The 19,235-nt window shown below is 43.1% G+C and overlaps 1 protein-coding gene across 3 annotated transcripts in view; it reads right to left on the minus strand.

Moving 5' to 3' along the window:
- ADAM19 (ADAM metallopeptidase domain 19) overlaps window positions 1-19,235 on the minus strand; it is a 73,017-nt gene that overhangs the window by 16,590 nt on the left and 37,192 nt on the right. The window contains exons 7-19 of one of the 3 annotated variants that reach the window (XM_088478948.1): window positions 18,604-18,669; window positions 15,814-15,885; window positions 14,776-14,942; window positions 12,201-12,285; window positions 10,248-10,387; window positions 9,062-9,239; window positions 6,180-6,269; window positions 5,818-6,013; window positions 5,417-5,525; window positions 3,363-3,564; window positions 2,421-2,498; window positions 1,525-1,633; window positions 1,353-1,443 (exon numbers count right to left, since the gene is read on the minus strand). In XM_088478948.1, coding sequence (XP_088335074.1) covers window positions 1,353-1,443; window positions 1,525-1,633; window positions 2,421-2,498; window positions 3,363-3,564; window positions 5,417-5,525; window positions 5,818-6,013; window positions 6,180-6,269; window positions 9,062-9,239; window positions 10,248-10,387; window positions 12,201-12,285; window positions 14,776-14,942; window positions 15,814-15,885; window positions 18,604-18,669 — 1,583 coding nt within the window. Of the gene's footprint in view, window positions 1-1,292; window positions 1,444-1,524; window positions 1,634-2,420; window positions 2,499-3,362; window positions 3,565-5,416; window positions 5,526-5,817; window positions 6,014-6,179; window positions 6,270-9,061; window positions 9,240-10,247; window positions 10,388-12,200; window positions 12,286-14,775; window positions 14,943-15,813; window positions 15,886-18,603; window positions 18,670-19,235 lie in introns of all 3 variants that reach the window. The other 2 variants (XM_088478947.1, XM_088478949.1) reach the window with 2 other exon arrangements.

Raw genomic sequence — 19,235 nt, forward strand, 5'->3', positions numbered from 1 at the left:
AGCAGATAACGTAGAGAAAAATCACTTTTCTCTACGTTATCTGCAAACATCTAACGATTTTGGCGTCGCCATTCTAAAATTATTCAGATATTATTGAAAAACAATAAGTGCAATTTTGTGGCGCTTTTTTTTCACACATCGGTAGTATTAGCTGCCGATTTGTGCGCTAACCTGCTGCCGCAGACCCGCCTGTAATAAGACGAGTGTCTGCTTACGCACAACTCTGAATTGCGCGCATTTCCATCTACACACCCACAGCACACTTATCCTACATTTGAACGCCTTGTCGCGTCCAAATTATACCCACTCAGCCACAACAAGAGATGTGTACGAGCTCCAAACCGCCCACTGTTGCTCAAAGGTGCGTATGCAGGTCCCAGTGCGGTTGCTTAATATCACAGGATCCGTCCGCAGAGGAGACTTTCCTGTAATTCTGAACCCGTCTCATAGCGTGTATCTAGCCCAACAGCAAGCCCTGCTCAGCGTAACACCAGTGTTGCAACTAGAACTGTATATAATCATATGACCAGTGAGATGAAGCAGAGATTTCTGTGTATACAAAGCTAAGAACATGGATATAAACAACACAAAGGGAATCTGCAGGGACGATTCTTGTGAATATTGTTAAATTCAAGAAATAGTGTAGCAGCTTTGGAACCATAGCACTCTCTGAGAGCTGGGGACACAACTATTGTATTCTGTGGATTGCATGCACTATGTAGCTGAAAGACCATATTGACATGGTTTTTATTAGTGTGTTGTCAGTAGTGATTGTGCATTGAAGTTTTGGGGGTTTGCACTTTTGTATTAATTGAACTAATATTTGATATAATTGCATAACAATCCAGAAATAATACCTCATTATAAACAATAGCGTGGTCTTTCTACATTTTTCTATGGTTAAGGTTTTATATTAGGGGCGCCATCCTAGTTATTTTTTTTTTACTTTTTAACATCATTTATAGATTTGGTATTTAAGAAGTGATGGAATTTTTTATTGCTTCAACCTTTCATAGTTTGGAATAAACATTTGGCAGTATATAAAGGCTCATATATACGGAGATTGCCCTTTTATTGGTAGCTGACCCACATCAGCCAATCAGAAACTAGCTCTTATTTGTCGAGTGCATGTTAAGCAATGAAAGCAAGCATCTGTTTGGTTGCTGTGGTTCAACACAGATTCAGTACCTTCTACATCTGGGGATTCTAACATGAGGGCACTCACCATTCTTTTATGAGAACTTTAATTTATATAGGGGCCGGTACAATACATGTGGTAATATTGCACATACCTCTTGTGCAGGGAACCTGCTGCGGGAATGCTGTCTGATTTATGGAGCCTTATTAAGCACCTGTGTTTGTAGAGGTATAAGGACAAAGTCACTGCGATCCCAGCTAGTAACGATACAGGTATAAATACCCAGAGCCACGCTGACTGTAAACCTGCAAAAAAATTAAATCAGTTAGCTTTCATGGTTCTAGCAATAGCACCCAGATACCCTAAAAGGAAACCGGAAGACTCACCATCACCAGGTACTGGGCCGCTGTCTACGCTGCCACCATTACCGGTCTGGTTACAGTATGGAGGTTTCCATCCAGGAAAACAGTGACAGTTCTGGTTATTATTGCAAACCTATAGATAGCATAGAACACAATCTGATTTAGTAGGTGTGCAGAAGGCCTGTGTTCTGTGTCATTTGCAGGTATTTTATTACTGTTTTTTCCAGAAACACAGGTAGAGAAGTGGACAATATTAAACATACGCTGCTATGTCAGACATGTAAAGACGTATAAATGGAATTCGTAGTTTCTCACTATGGCCAATAAACCCCACAGGCCTGATGCATAGTTCAAAGTATCCCTGATTGCGGAGCGTACCTTGTGTATTTTTGTTCTGGGCATGCTCTGAAAATGAGTGTACGCAATTATACATGTACTTTCCTTCCAATGCAGGGTTAAGAAGTTAACAAAGTAGAAAAAGCTGTAAGATCTGATCACATCAAAGGTGTCATACAAACAAAGTATGTTTGGGGGAGGAAAAGGTCTCTGCTCCCTCCTATAAAGCAGCTACCTCCCTTCTAATTGTGCCTTCTGCATACCCTTTATTTTGTTTAAATAAACCTATACTGCAAATCGAGATCTTGTCTTAGCACATTGCTGCAAACAAGGAACCTGCCCATCTAATGCACCTTCCCTGATCGGGTGATGCACCCGCAGACGCACCACCGTCCATGCACTACCCCATAAGACTGGGTAGAATTGCACCAAACTATTGTGTGACATCACAAAAGAGCATTTTTCTAGTTTTGCACTTCTGTGGTTCATAAATGATATTATATTCTAATATGTGTTATCAGAACACCTCGCTTACTCGCTTTTCTGCATGCCCCCTAGTATGAGTATGTTTTGGAGACTCTCACCCCATTTCCATGGCATTTCTTGGTACACTCATCCACTTGCAGGAACGAGATGTTTTTGCACTGTCCTTCAAAGCAAAGCTGGAGAAAACAAATTATAAGATCCAATATAATTCAGCGATAATGCACATGACCATAGCTTGTGTCTAGCGACAGGCCTAAATTCAGGCTCGTGACAGGTCTAAAATCAGGCTCGTGACAGGTCTAAAATCAGGCTCGTGACAGGTCTAAAATCAGGCTCGTGACAGGTCTAAAATCAGGCTCGTGACAGGTCTAAAATCAGGCTCGTGACAGGTCTAAAATCAGGCTCGTGACAGGTCTAAAATCACTCTTAAGTGGAAACACAAATTTTAATAGGCAACTAAAATGCTACATTGCACAAGTAAAGAAAAACATGTTCTTGTATTTTTTTGTGTGGTGATTTTTGAGGGATGTATATTAAATATAAAAACTGTACTTACATACAAGCTGGCAGCCATTTTGTGAGCTGAACCAATGTTCAATACCATGCAATCTTTCAATTCATTAGATACTAGTGACACTGATAAAGCATAAGGCATTAGTTTATAAATTTGCAGTGTTACCTTCTCCTTATTTCTCTCAATATTGGTCCAGCTCACAAAATGGCTGCAGCCACTGTGTAGATGACGCTATGACAGGCATACCTTACGCAATCATGCATAAGGGCACGTATTGGGCTGGAAGGCCACATACATGCAGCTCTGTCTATCTTACCACAGAGCTAACATATTTGTATGACACCGCTCACTTCATAGCTAAGCATATGGACATACAGTATATTGTTGTAAATAGAGAAGACAAAGCCAATCTATCAAGGTTTGTCTGCAATGGAAGCATGGTTCTATGTATGATCCATAAGAAATGAAATAGCTTATGTTGTGGGGTGTTCTGTGTCTCACTAAAGATGTACAGTACGGGTCTGACCTGGTTTATGCCACATTTAGTACCAGAGAGGACTAGGCCAGGATCCATCATATCTTCTTCTTCTGTGATTCTGTAAACATGAGTTCCCCTGCAGAGCACACGTCGCCCCTGCACGGTGATAGTGGTGTCTATTGCTACAGCGCTGTGCTCTACTGGCTTCAGAGCAGAACTTAAGCACTGGATCTTCCCACACTTCGCGTGCCTAGGAATACAGCAAAATAAGCTCTATGAACCAGGTGCTGGCTAGGAAATGTCATTTGCGGTCTATTATTTGACTGCCCCCTTCTTCCCTGACCTGGACATACCTCAGTGGACGCTGGGAAGCAAAGATTTCTCAAGAGTTTATTTTACACAGAAAAACACACAGTGTAGCTGGAGTCTTGGTAATGTCTACCTTAAGATGTTTTAGAACCTTTTCAAATGCTACATTTTGTGTATGAGAAACACAATGCATGAGAAATGGACTCCAGATAATCCCCAGGTAGCGATTTTCTGACTCTTCTCAGACTAGGATGCAACTGGAGCTCGCACCTACTCATTTCCTACCAGTCCCAGGTATTAGGTGATCTAGGCTTACTCAGAATGGGAAACATGACTCAATGGGAAGTTTTACACTTAAATATATATTTAAAGAAAAAAAAATCATGGATCAAGTTTTATTTAGCTTTGCAATTTTAGATTAAAGGTGCCCACTGAATAATTTAGCTGTAGTATCCCTATCACTGTCCCAGGTGATATTACACATGCCTGGAATTCAGAAGAGTAAGTAGTGGGTTCCATAGTATGTCTGAAGGAGCCTACGGAGTGTCTAATGAGGGGCATTCTCCTGTTGCCTTTCCCTCAACACCTTGCTAGGCCTGTATACCTCTGACCTGCTCTGACCAGAGCAACACAGGTGGCGACCATGATGGCCAGCTAGCTCCTGCATTTCTCAGTGGTTGTGCTCAAGTTGTCATCTCCTAAAGCCAGAACATATTGCCAAGCATAGACTACAAATGTTTAAAAGTTAAAAATAAAAAGAGATGCAGTACCATTTATGACCAAAAGGCGGAGTCCTTAGATGCAAACCATATATTTATTTTCACAATGCAATTTGCAGTCTACACTAGATCAGAACTTTTGCATAATATACTTGTGTGTATATTACAGACCTACCTCCCAACTTCCAGGATGTAGAGCTGACTATGTCACTGATTCACACAAACATATAAGCCAAGTTTTGAATGTAATTCAACTGGATAGTGATGAGTGAATCAGAGACATTATGATGGTTATGATGGGTATTTGTGACTGTTACTATGTCAGGGAGATAAACGGATCAACTGATCATTTAAAGGGACAAGGGACTGGATTACCAAAGACGTATGTAAATACCCATTTTAGTGCGCGCATACATGTCTTTATTTGGGTGTTGTGGATAGAATCTCTTTTAAGAGTATTGATGAGCAATAAACATTAATATTCCTACTCCTGCAATATGCCTGCCTACACCTGCTGCATTCCTGTGTCCCACAGATAAGAGCTAACACTCTCTCCATCCCCTGGCTGCTCTGTGTTGTACCCAGCTCCGAGACAATGCTCTACATGCGATCCTGCAACCCTGATACTAAGTGGTCAGGATGAACCCGGCAACAATCACCAGGTAAGAGACGCTGCAGCAGCTACACACCACATAAGTGTAAATGGTTCCAGGTTCCACAGAAGGAGAATACTGGTGTCAGTCACTACTCTCCTACACTACAGGGGAAGCCAGTTGACACTTCCAGTCAGTGAGCATCTAATGGCTTGGCTGCACGGGTAGGAGTGGTCAGTAACAGAAGGTTACAGTAACACAAAGGCAGAGTAAGCACAGTAACCAATACCTTATAGACTGATAAATTCTGTACTCTTCATGTATGCATTGTGTTGGTGGAGGACTGGTATATACATGCTCTGAACACGTATATCTCCTGCACTGTAACTCATTAGCTTTATATGCTGTGAATTAGTTATTTGACACCACATATTCACCAGTGAGAATTCAGGTAGTCATGTGTGTTATTCTCCTCACTCACCCAGCTTCACACTTCCTGAATTCACCGTTCATATCACGTCCACAGTTGCCATATTGGTCCCCAGCTGCGTTGATCTTTTCAAAGCACACATCTGGCGCAATGCTCGCTCCTGTGATACACACAGAACGCACACGTCAGGCGGTTACATCTGTGCACAAGGCCAGGCTTTGCAGTCTGCTCAGAGGTGGCAATAACCACTAGTAAACACAACCACAGCTCACAATAGACACCTGGCTGACAATGGTGCAGATAGACCAGACACCACAAATATGACCCTTGAAATAAAAAGAGCCATGTTGTACACTATGTGGAACCGTGGTACAAAGGGTTCGATTGGCGCAGGAAAACACAGGAACCTATTCCAATTTTGTTTGTGAATCTATGTTTACACTGCGACTCACCCGCTCCCCATAGTTGCCGGCACTGCTGTTGGTGAGTGAGACATCTCCCGTTGTAGCAGAAGGCTTCTCCATTTTGGCAAGGAGTTCCGTCCAGCTGGAAGGAGTTAGGAGGACACACAGGAGAATCCCCGGTGCAGAACTCTGGCAGGTCGCAGGCTCTGGATGTCTTCTGACACAGGAACCCAGGTGGCCTCAGCTAAACAGGAATTTTACACGGAGGGATTACTCTACAGATGTGTGCCACATGATGTTACGCTGTGCACGGGATATGCATAGAACAACAGTCGGTTGTGTTTCTCAGCTGTTCGTACTGTTTCTCCTGTTATTTATGTTGCTTGCATAACAAAGTAGAGATGACTTACTCTGCAATGATGACAGCAGGCCCCATGGGCACACTCAGCCCCAGGTTGCAGAGTACATGTTGTAGCATTGCAGCATTGATTACCACATTGCTGAAAAAGACAGGGAGAGGCTGTTAGGGAAACAGTAGAGTGTAGAGACTGAGGGCCTGATTCAGACCCGGACGCTATTTGCAGACGCTTGTTCTTAAAAAGGGGCCGGATATTTAAATTGAGTGCTCGCTCTTTGCGGTGTGTTGACGCCTCTATGTCTGAGCGAACGTCCGAAAAATGCGCTCGCTATTTTGTAAAGATGCCCCTTTGCCGTTTGCATCACACATCATCTCCGTTATTTATTAGATTAATCGGGAACATCGAGAGGCATCTGAACTGCTCGCAGTGCTTGTGGTAGGTTTTTCTTACCGCTATCACTGCGAGCAGTTCAGGCTAAAAGACAACCAAGTGACGTGGTCGATGACGCTCCTTTACTAATTATACACTCCCATTAAACGCCGTTTTGACCGTTAGGCACGACTGCGTTCGGATCTCCACTCCCCCGTTTTCAAGCACCTTCCCCTGTTACCACCCACCCTCGTTGTTTTACGAGCGCACGATTTCAGACCGCAATGACTGGTTTGCGCATTGCAAACCATACGCAGTTGTGCGAACATCGCTCAGAGCGAACGAGTGGCTCTGAATCAGGCCCTGAGTCAGTAGACAGGTAGAGTAGGGGTCAATGTACTAAGCCTTGGAGAGAGATAAAGTGGATGGAGATAAGGGCCCTCATTCAGACCCGCGCGCAAGCGGGTCGATGGTGAGGGCCTGCGCACGCACAGCACTCGTGCGCAAGCCCCGGAGTGAGTGACAAATTCACTCGCTCCGGGGCTCGCTACAAGCGATGTTGATTGACAGCTCGCCCCGTTTTGTAGACGGGGTGGGGGGTGGCCGGACAAATGGAGGCATTCCTGAAGGAACGCATGCCGTTTGTAGGCGGCCCTACTGACATCACCAGTGATGTCAGTAGGGAGCTTCCTGCTCTGTTAGAGCAGGAAGCTACCTGGGGCTTGCAGTAGGCGAGACCCTAACGCAAGGGTCTCGTCGCAAGCCCCGATGGTCGCGATGGTCTCGACCATCACCTGGTCACTTGCTAAAGCTGTGGGTGGTAACCCACAGCTTAGCGAGCGGCCAGGAGGTCGGCTTTCGAAACAAAAGCGTCCACTCTCATTCAGAGCGAGCGTCTCTGAATGAGGGCCAAAGTACCAACCAATCAGCTTCTGTCACTTTACGGGCTGTGTTTGAAAAATGTCAGTTAGGAGCTAATTGGTTGGTACTTTATCTTCGTCCACTTTATCTCTCTCCAAGGCTTAGCTAGACCCCAGAGTGTCTAAAACCCTGATATTTATTTATTTATTATTATTACCAGTTATTTATACAGCGCACACATATTCCACAGCGCTTTACAGAGAATATTTGACCATTCACATCAGTCCCTGCCCCAGTGGAGCTTATAATCTATATTCCCTATCACATGTACACACACACACACTAGGGTTAATTTGTGTTGGGAGCCAATTAACCTACCAGTATATTTTTAGAGTGTGGGAGGAAACCGGAGTACCCGGTGGAAACCCACGCAAGCACAGGGAGAATATACAAACTCCACACAGTTAGGGCCGTGATTGGAATTGAACCCATGACCTCAGTGCTGATATATAATTAACATATTTCCTAATCTGTGCAAGATCAGGATTCTTATGCAAGCAGGACACAGCCCATCCATAGTCATTTTCTGGGTTATTTTGGATTGCTAGACATTGTTCAGAAGTAGACCTGTGAACACCATCTTACAGCATTATGCTGGGTACACACTCGGTGATATACCGCTCATTCTATTGATGAGCAATATGTTGCGAGTGCATCAGCAGCTGTATACACCTGATATGTAAGTGAACGGCATTGTTTACAGACATATCAGGCCGGCCCTGCACCAAGTTAGAGGGCTGCTCATGGTGCTCCTGAAATGTATCAGGTTGCTGCTCTCTGGGTTAGACAGGGCTACTGGTTGCATTACTATCACATAAATTTACACCAGGCCCTAGTACCTGCAAAAATGATACTGCCAAATAAGTATGAGGGAACGTGTCCAAGTCACATTAGGTGGCATCTCCAGCTTATGTGTATATTCCCTTACTGTACTCAATTTGTGCTTGCCCTCCCCAGGTCATCTCTCCAACCATAAGATGCCTCCAAGATATCCACAAATCTACATACAGGCACGTTCCGGTACGTAGGCACAGGTTGGAGAAGGCCATTTGTAAGTGCATTCGGTTGGATACCTTCTAATACTGGGTAAACACTGGTAGACATATTGGCCGATCAATTGTGAGTCGGCCAATATATCATATGTGAGTCAGCCAGTGTGTACTAGCGTTATGTCAGCTCACGTGCTGCACAGGTCGCCAGGGAGGGGGGAGTGACGTGACCCACGGCCAGCGGAGCCCCCAGCCAGATGGCAGTGATGGTTGTCCAGTGTGTATGAACAACCATCTGCAGATATATCTTTCTGGTGTGTGCCCAGCTTGAGCGCGTTGGAATTGATCCGTTTTTTTTATACTGATGAATCATAACAGGTAACAGGTCTATGAAGTATGTAATCATCTAGATGCCTGCCACAAAGATACACAGATAAAAATACCATATACATTTACTCCAAGAAAGAAACGTTCTAGCTCTCACAAGAAAAACAAGTGACATTGGCAGAATAAAATAATGAAGGTCCTAAAGTGGATAGGCCCCAGAAAATTCACTGATGGTGTTGAGAAAGAGACCACCAGGGCATGCTGCAACTTGTAGTTCACCACCAGTCAGCGAGCCACAGATTACATATCATCTGCATTGCACAGTACCTCAGGATCCCCACAGTCACACTGCTCCCCCTCCTCCAAGAAGCCATTTCCACAGCGTGGGCCCCCGTAAAGTGTCTTAGTGTCCGGCGTGTTACTGAGGCACATTCCCCCTCCTGAGCGCAGGAAGCGCTCCAGCTCACGCTTATTACACTCATTGAACACTTTGGGGAAGGGATGTCTGGAAACGACACAATAGATAGTTAAATGTCAACCTTTAAAGTCCCCACTTATTCACTTTCCATTACTTTGCTCATTTCCATTATTCACCTAACACAGTCACTGTTATACATCAATTTAACTTTAATAAACATCTCTATTATACAGCAGATACAACTCCCCATCTCCAATAAAAGAAAGAAATTGTGATTATTCCAACATAAGATTCATGACAATTTTACTGGCAAATAATTACCGGACAACCATTTGGGATGTAATAGTAAAACAAGTCTGCATATATGTGTTTTTTTAATTCTTCAGGTCTCTGCAAGGTTACATCAAGAACAGTACAGTACATTGCACAATGCTCTCTTGTAAGGGGAGCAACAATGACACTATTATGGGTTTTGTGTTCCACTCTTTATCCGGTTATATAGCAGCTTGTAAAGCAAACAATAATGATTATATAGGACAATAATCAATAGTTATATCCCTATTGATGTAGTCAGGATACTGTGAAACCCTATACTTCTAATTGGGGCTTGGTGCAAGCTCAAATAATAATGTATAACTGTACAGACAGGAGTCCCAGCTCAATTCTACCAATGTCACCCCGTATACAGTGACTACAGAAACTGGTATCACAAATGAAGAGAATTTACTTAATTATAGTTGCATTTAGACAGTATGAAACCAATGTTCATTGGTGGCTGCAAGTAAATACTACAGGGGTGAAAACAATGTATAAGTTTCCCCCTAGTATGGATTCCCCTACATCATTCAGTAATTCCTAATACTACAGCAAAAGACAAAATACTACCACTCCCAGAATGCCTTGTGGCTAGGGTAAACAATAGTTGCTAACAAACACATATGTTGCTATGCAAAGCTCAGCATAGCAACAGATCTGTGAAATCCTCCTCAAATGAAGAAGGCAGCAAGCTTGCTTAACTAATATTAAATGTGGCCATTAGACATAAAGATTTGAAATAGTAAAAATAAAAATCATAGAACCAATTGGTTTTCTCACCCAGTTGCAGCCGCCATAATGCAGCCACCATCTTCTGGTTTGGCCAAGCAACAGCCGGCAGCATCGTGGCTCATCCCAAAATTATGACCCATTTCATGGGCCATGGTGGCTGCAACTCCAATAGCATTGTCCGAGTGATCCTGCATAACAACAAAGATAATCCTGATTACATTAAAAAGTACTCTGAATCTAACATGTGCTTACAGCAAAGTCCCTCTCGTGTCACTAGTGCTCCATCATAGATACTGCTCTCTAAAGTCAAGTAATGGTGCAGACACACGACCAAATTTTTCTTCAGATCTGAACGATAACGATTTTAAAAATCGTTCAATCGTTCATATCTGAAGGAAAATCTGACATATCTGACATGTTTGTCAGATGAACGATGAGCGTTCCCGCTGGTCCGATAACTATATCCAACATCTGATGTGTTTGCAGTCAGACTTGGACGATTCTATTCATTTTAATGCCGTCAGAAATCGTTAAATCGTTCGTCAAATCGTTCAATCGTTCATCTGACACATCTGACCATGTGTGTGCTCCATTAGGTGTAGATTTTGTTTGTGAATCTGCTCAAATGATATCTACGAAATAAATTATGTTCAGTTATTTTATTTGGAGCTGGACAGAAAGTACAACAGTCTTGAGTCTTATGGGTTTATTTACTAAAGTGCAGGTTTTAAGAAGTGGAGATGTTGCCCATAGAAACCAATCAGATTCTACTTAACATTTATCTAGCACCTTCTAGAAGGTAATAGCTAGAATCTAATTGGTTGCTATGGGCAACATCTCCACTTCTAAAAACCTGCACTTCAGTAAATATACCGCTTAATTTCTACCTTGGCTGTGATTTGATCCCGCTCCAGAATAATATACAGGTTGAGCATCACTAATCCGAAAGGCTTCAAAATCAGAAACTTTTTGAGTGCCGTCTCCACCTTTGCTTTCTGATGGCTCAATGTACACAAACTTTGTTTCATGCACCAAATTGTTACAAATAATAATAAATATTGTATAAATTACCTTCAGGCTATGTGTATATGGTGTGTATGACGCATAAATTAATTTTATGTTCAAACTTGGATCCCAATCCCAAAGATATCTCAATACATATATCCAAATATTCCAAAATCCAAAACATTTCTGGTCCCAAACATTTTGGATAAGGGATACTCAACCTGTATTTTAGGTAGGTCACAAATTTAAGTAAAACTCATCAAAAGTCTTTATTTTAGAGGACTGAAAATCTTTATGTTGATTATATTAATTCTCTGGATTTTTTTAAAGGCGTGCAGTGCCTTCTACTAGCCTCCAGGTGGCGCTGCTGCAATGGCTGTATATAGAAAGCATCTGGCCAAAAGCTATACTGCGCCATATACACATGAGTATATACAAGTATAAACAGCGATAATTACAGGATAATATAATACATATTTACAGATGTAAATGGGTGGGATACCTTACGCTCACTCACTTGGGTTTCCAAAAGGCAGCAGATAATTGCAGATGGAGGGACCCCGTAGTCCTCCAAACACAATATACAAATAACAATTTTAGCAAATAGCGCCAAAAGAACTATTGTGTGTGTATGTGATGTTAGTACTCAACAATGAGGATGCAATAGGTAGACTTAATGATGGTTTTACTATAAAAATGTAACAGGAAAATACATAACAAAAAGATCAATATACACCAAAGAATTACAAGGTAACTTAAAAATATTTACAGATGTGCTGATAACTCTTGAATTATTAATGACATAATATCAATTACTCTTCTTTTTAATTAGGAACCAGTGACATCACTGAGTCTCAACTGTGTTAAAATAGAATGTGCACTTTAAGTATAGATAAAGTATTCACATTTTTACTATTAATTGTTGCCTATGTTACATCACAAGTAATAAGCCATTTCTCCATCACACAGTTCAACAAAAATAGTGATCTGTCTTACCATATTTACTCCTCCAGACTGATAGGACGAGCACATTGCCTGTAATGGTGCCAATCCTATGGTCGTGCCATGAAAAGAGCGCCCTCTACAGGAGACAAAAGCAAAGAATTATACATATGGCATATTACATCAATCAATAAACTACAGTAACAAGGAGTTTTTAAACCCAGGAATAAAATTAATTTGGCTGCAATACAATATATTATCTCTGCGAATACAGGGCAGTGTATGGAACAACATGGCACAATGGTACAATATTTATAAACCACAGACAGCAGGACAACAGTTGTAAATGGCCATCACAGACCTTACTCCCTCGTTTGTGAATGTGGAAGCAAAATACAGAGCACTTAAAAGGGTAACTTCACTAAAAGACAATGTTGCCTAGTTAGAATTACTATGTTGCTTTTTATAGGTTACTGGAAAGACTCCTGATATTTGATATAGAACTTTTGCCTGAAATTGCCTGTTGATAACTCAGAAACACACTGGGACTCATTTACAACTCACAAAATTACCAAGGTGTGGCATGGTTTACCTAAACTTGCCCAGATGCATCTAGAACTTGCTTTAGCTAAAGTTTTTATTCACTATGGACAACCCCTTCTTAATCAAGCACACCCTCCTTGTCTATCTGCCACCACAGAGCTAAGCCATACCGCTGTTCTCAGTGCTGGAGGCCTCCGTACATGCACAGACCTCTATGTAAGCCCATACAGCTCTATTCATCAAAAGGGGAAACAGGCAGTGATCAGTGGAGTATATTGTTAGGTGAACCGTTATCATGTCGACCTGCATTAGGTCGACATGGTCAGCATGTCAACATGCAGCATGTCGACAGTGACCAAGTTGACATTCATCACATCTACGCAGATGACATATCGACATGATAGAATGTGGACCTAACGTCCCAGCAGTAGCTTCGTCTCCAGCCTCGTTTTCCGGGTCCCTGCAGCCATGTGACCAACATTTCCGGCAGAGATGTTTGACGGAGCGGTGTTCCAGTAAGTATTTTAGTCCTAACCCTAATGCTTCCCCTAGTGCCTAACCTTAACCCCCCCTCATGCAGCCTAACCTTAACCCCCTCCCCCATGCAGTCTAACTTTAACCAAGCCCCACAGCTTAACCCTTACCTTCCAGGTGGCACCTAACTGTCGGCATTCTGGGAATGTTGATATTTCTAAAGGCACCATTCAGATATCAACATTGTGGACATGTTAACATGGTGCCTGTCGTCGACATGTTGGACCGTGTCGATATTCTAATGTAGACATTGTGGCGTCGACATGGTTGCCATGTGACGGGAATCACTGCACCCAGCTCGAAGATTCAGATAATATGAGGGGATTTCCGGTTTGATTGGGAGGGATTTCTCCTAAGTGGATAATCCCTTTAAATTAGGGGTGAGCGGGTTCGGTTTTACTCGGATCTTTTTATTGGCTATCGCCGAACACGTGTTTTGGATAGCGAATGAAATCGAGCCGAAATTGCGGTAAAGTGGCGATAAGAACCGAGTAAAACCGAACCCGCTCACCCCTACTTTAAATAGCACCTAGCACCGATCTGCAGCAAGTTCCACCTGCCCCTTGTAATGGGGGATAGTTATATCAGCAACATTGACATGTCAACAAACACTTTGAAGACAGGTCTATTTCTCATTTCCAGTGATGTCATGTCCCAGCTCCTTGAGTGATGGAAACCCTAGTATTTCCATACAGGAAGGCTGTGGGTCATAGCACTTAGGCCAGGGAACCGGAGCTATCATATCACAGAGGGAGCCTGTATGCTTTCTTACATCAGCTAGAATCCCAGCAGAGAGCAGCAGTCTCAGCACTCTGCGTATTGATTTGTACTTACTGATGGTACACTGCCTTTATCACATCTAATCAGTTTTACAACTTTACTAGCACAGTGTTCCTCATCTTTTCATGACAAGTGACGTATCTATAATGGGTGTAGGGTGAGTCAAAGGGGACCTGCGTTTTACCCGACGGTTACCCGTGCCATATTTCTGAAAAAATCACCGGAAATATGGTACATATGCAGAAGAAAGCAAATACTGGTACTGTGCCAGGGTCCTTGCTATCTTCTGCCAATATGCTGTCACCATATTCTCCGGTAAAGGGGGCTGGTGCAAAAAAATGTGCACATGGGCCACCTCATGTCTTAAATTGACCCCTGCCTACTTTAAAATAAGTGTATTTTATAAAAAAGTGTCATTCAGACAGCGGAGGTGCAGCTATGGAAATGATGACTGACCATGGCACCTTGTGGTGTGCCAGATCCATCGTGCACATGCCCAGCACTAAACCGCCTCCCCAAAAAATACCACCACATTTCTGCACCTCGATGAGGAGGGCACACCTCCCAACAGACGCGCCAGTCAAGACAAAAAGCCTGACAAAATTAATCCAAAAAATCAACTACGGACCAAAAGCCCGACTGCTCGGCAAAGGGAAGAAGTAGGCAATGTGGCCATCTGCAATGGCCAGAAAGTAATTGGGGCTCATACTAAGGCCCTTCCCCATATCACACCAATAGTATACTTTACTCTTAGTAGCAGTGATATTCTCACGTTATGAGCTGTGCATTGTCATGGGGTGTCTGTAATAGGATCTTTCTCCTCCATGACAGGAAGGCACGTAAGGTGATGTATGGATTCTCAGACACATTGCATTTATCTCCAGCAGTCCAGATCTCCAATCCAACCAGAGCAATGCGGATATTCAGAGCCCTGTAGAACTGGGGGGTATAATACATACAGCTTTTATAACCATCATCTGTAATGAATGAAAAAAGAGCAGAACTAGCCAAACAATAATTCACTCAGTTACAAAAATACAATGTATCATTTCAGAACCCTGCCAACGTCCTATGCCGGTTAATGACTTTGGCACATAACAGCGCATTAGCAAGGTGTGTAATGATGTCATGAGTATGCATGTCTGCAGTAATCATTTCGTAAACAATAATTTCATTTTAGAAACCAAAGAACCATTATATCCAGCATTGGTGCAATCTAAAGCTGGGTACACACCAGACGATGTTACGGCACAGTATATCGGGCGGTCCTTATACACAGCACGATCTGGTGCACGACCGCTCAATATATCAGTCCCCTGCCGCATCCAAAACCATGGTGTTGACCGTCAGATCTTCTGATTGGCCTGCACTGCACGAGCGCCCAATAGTGCGTACACACTGGATGATGTGGACGTTTTTGTCATTCTGAGTCGTCCCAAAACAACAAATCGTCTAATATATTGTCTAGTGTGTACCCAGCTTTAAGATACGCTTCTGGTTCTCTGTGATGATGTTTATGCTTCCATGGATAAAACAGCATTATAGATGAACTTTGGGCAGTGTCAGTGAGCATGGGGCATTGGCATTTTACAAGAGCAACCACAAACATATCTAAACCACCCAATAGTAAAACAAGCCACTGTAGTATTCTATATTCAGGCTGCACCACCACCATAAATCTTATTCTTAGCATTATGTAAAATGTATTTCTATAAGACGCCCTCCCGCCCTTCATCACCACTGTATGCCCTTATATAACAATACATAGTATTTTCATTACGTATACAATGATGCTATTTGAGATTTGTACCTTATCTATATAATTTGTCACTTCCAGCATTTTGCGCTGAGTACACTCCAAGTCTGAATCATGTTTCTGAAACTGAATGTACAAAACAAATGGAAATCAATATATTGCCTTTCCGTTCACATGTGTAGCTGACAATACCAGGAAACTTTCATCACGTTATTGATCACAGCGCTGACTTAGAAAGCAGTATATTTATGTCAGGCTTCCTAGGCCCAGTGACATCTACAAGTACATTTATAAACTTCATTTGTGTCCTTGTTAACTACCATTGCTTGACACTGGCATCTGTGTTTTTGCTAGGCAAACTGTAAGCACCCCGCTTACAGTTTGCAGCGGGGCAGAAAGGGCAGTATAATGTGACCTAGGCGTTATTTTACTAAACAGTGGGCTGATGATTCTCATTGCGGGGGTATTTTATTACACAGCTCACAGCACTGCGAAGAGCAGCAAACAAAATTCAGGGATGAGCAACAGTGAGGAATGAGGAACAGATAGTGGGTCTCATTCAGACCCGCTCGCGAGCGCAGGACGCTCGCAAGCGGGTCGATGGTACCCAAATGCGCATGCGCGAGACCCTGCGAGCGACGAGGAAGCTGTTGCTCGGGGTCTCGCACCAAAGGGGGCGTGCTGTCGATGGTGAGTGACAGCACGCCCCCTTTGGTGGGCGTGCCTGCCAGACGGAGGCGTTCCCATGGGAACGCCTACCGTCTGGGTCCGGCCCCACTGACATCACTAGTGATGTCAGTGGGAGTGATTTTGGCTCTGATAGAGCCAAAATCACTCCTGGGCTTGCGGCAGTCGCAAGCCCGATGGTCGCGATGGTCTTGACCATCGCGACCATCATCATGGACGCTCGCATAAGCTGTGGGTGGTAACCCACAGCTATGCGAGCGTCCAAGGGGCCGCTCCAATTTTAGGTAGCCCGGCCCAGAGTCAGAGCGAGCGATCTGGTCAGAGCGGCCGGCTCTGAATCAGGCCCAGTATCCATTGAGAAAAGCACTTCTATAGTGGGACAGTGACTTGAAATCAAATTTCAGCCCCCCTTGAGCAGGATAGAATATACATAGCTCCCTCTCCTCGGAACCGGTATGAATTACTGCCGGACCTAAGCCCGGATGAAATACCGACGCTGGAAGGCCAGCACATGTAGATCCCGACAGAGGTGAATAAGACCTCTAACCCTTCCCTCTCACCCCCTCCTAACCCTAACCCTCCCTTAATCTCCCCGTAGTGCCTAACCTTAACCTCCCCCCAGGGTTGCCTAAACCTATCCCCCCCTCCCCGCACCCTAAACCTAACCCTCCCAGGTGGGGTGCCTAAACCTAACCCCACCTTCCCCTCGCCTGACCCTATCCCTCCCGGGGGGGTGAGTAACCCTAAGACCCCCTGGGAGTCCCTAAACCTAACCCTTCCCCCCGCAGCTATCGCCTCCTGACGCCCGACTTACCTACATTCGGTATGCCTGGCGTTGGGATTTCGGCGTGGGTCTAATGATAGGCGTCGGTATTTAGACACCTATCATTAGTCCCATGCCGGGATTTCACTGTCGAGAAGCCGGCGGTCGGCATTTCAATCTCCGGCTTCCTGACTACATCCCCCTCTCCTTTGGTTGGCGGCACAACAATAAACTGCACAATGTCCTGTAACAATCTCATGCAATGTGCGGTGAGGTCAGGTTTTTATAAAAATAAACTCCAAACTGAAAATGTGTGTGGGTAATATAAAATAACCCCCTCCCCCCTCCAAGTCACATGTTCACGCTCCAAAGATGTTTAAAAAAAATAAGAAGATCAGATTTATCTTTCATTTAAAAATAAAATGGTGAATAAGGCTTTTGAGTCTTTTAATTAAACTATATGTGAAAATTCTTTTGGTATAATGGACAGAGGTATTAGGAACCCCTGTCATTATAATAGTACCAATAGTGAAGCAAAGTTGCTACTCCAATGGTTCTAGACTTGTTAAGTACCATGACCTCTACAGCCCATGGGGTACAGAGACCTCCCCACTGTGCCCATCTTGCTCAGAAAATCCCCTGGGCCCAGGCAGATATGGAGACACCTAAAGCTATATTTACACTGCAGAAAGGCCACTTCAAATGACTCTATAGGCCAGCTAAAGTCTTATGGGTATATTTACTAAAGTGACAGTTTTTAGAAGTGGAGTTGTTGCCCATAGCAACCAATCAGATTCTAGCTATTATCTTCTATAAATGATAAGTAGAATCTGACTGGTTGCTATGGACAACAACTCCACTTCTAAAAAGCCACTGTGATATATGTAGGATTAGCAATACTACTGTTATAGAAGAACTTTAATACAATATACATTGGCAATACAGTTTCCTATATTGTTTTACTGAAGGTTTTAACCTTCTTAATAACTTAGTATTTCTTTTATCCAAGTAAACAGAATCTGAATATAGTTTAGAGGCATTTAGAATGATCCTGCATACATATAAAATATAATACAAAAGTACAGTATATCAGCATATTCCTACTACTTTCAAGTGAATGAACCAATTTGCTTTGTTCGCTATCAGTAAGAGATCTATCTGAATTGGATATTGTGAAATAATTTACTGGTGATTCTAAGTGACAGAAGGCAGGCACCACCCACTTGCACTCTGAGTACCTGGGCACAGGCAGATCAGGTAATAGTAACATTTTTGCTTTTACCTTTGCGAAACACATTCAGCAATGATCCTTCTCTAACTATATAACTGGTAATTGGAAAGTGGTGATAAGGATCAAAGGTCATTCTGCAAGATGAAACACCAAACGACTTTACCTCCGCGTGGTCGGCAACTAGGTAAAGTTCCACACATCTGTCCCCCTCCGTCTCCTCTCTCCTCACCTGCAGGACACACAAGAGGTCTGCTTCCAAACTGTAGTAATGATAGGAATTTAGAAAATGTACAGGGACAGGCCATGAAAATCACACTAGAGGTGACAGATCAGTGATTTCATGTGCGTGATATGATGGGAAAGCGAGAGACTCTAAGTACCAATAAACTGGAGCACAATTACATTATTATTATTGGGTTCATAGAATATACAACATTTTAAGGGGGTATTATAGTAAATTATTTTTGTTTTTAAGAGTGTTATTAGTTTTTGTTGCCCATTTAAAACAAGGATAATGTAATGTTTGAGAGATCATTGGTTTGAAATCAGGTAAAACCAAGCAGGAATTTTTCCATGTTTATACCTGGTTATTTTGGCACTGGGGGCGCTGTTCTATTAGACGGTATGTGGGTCATTGCCGAGAATTGAATCTCTCCCTCCCCTATGTATTATTTATACCTCAATGCTCGGGGATGGACGATTTTGATGGCGATGATGAGTACCCTAGTAGTCCTACTACCCCTGATGGTGAGTACCCCTGTAGTACTAGTAGCTAGTGAGGGCAGTTATTGGATA

Source organism: Taudactylus pleione, unplaced genomic scaffold (assembly GCF_031769625.1).
Source record: "Taudactylus pleione unplaced genomic scaffold, aTauple2 ptg000225l, whole genome shotgun sequence".
NCBI classification, from domain to species: Eukaryota; Metazoa; Chordata; class Amphibia; order Anura; family Myobatrachidae; genus Taudactylus; species Taudactylus pleione.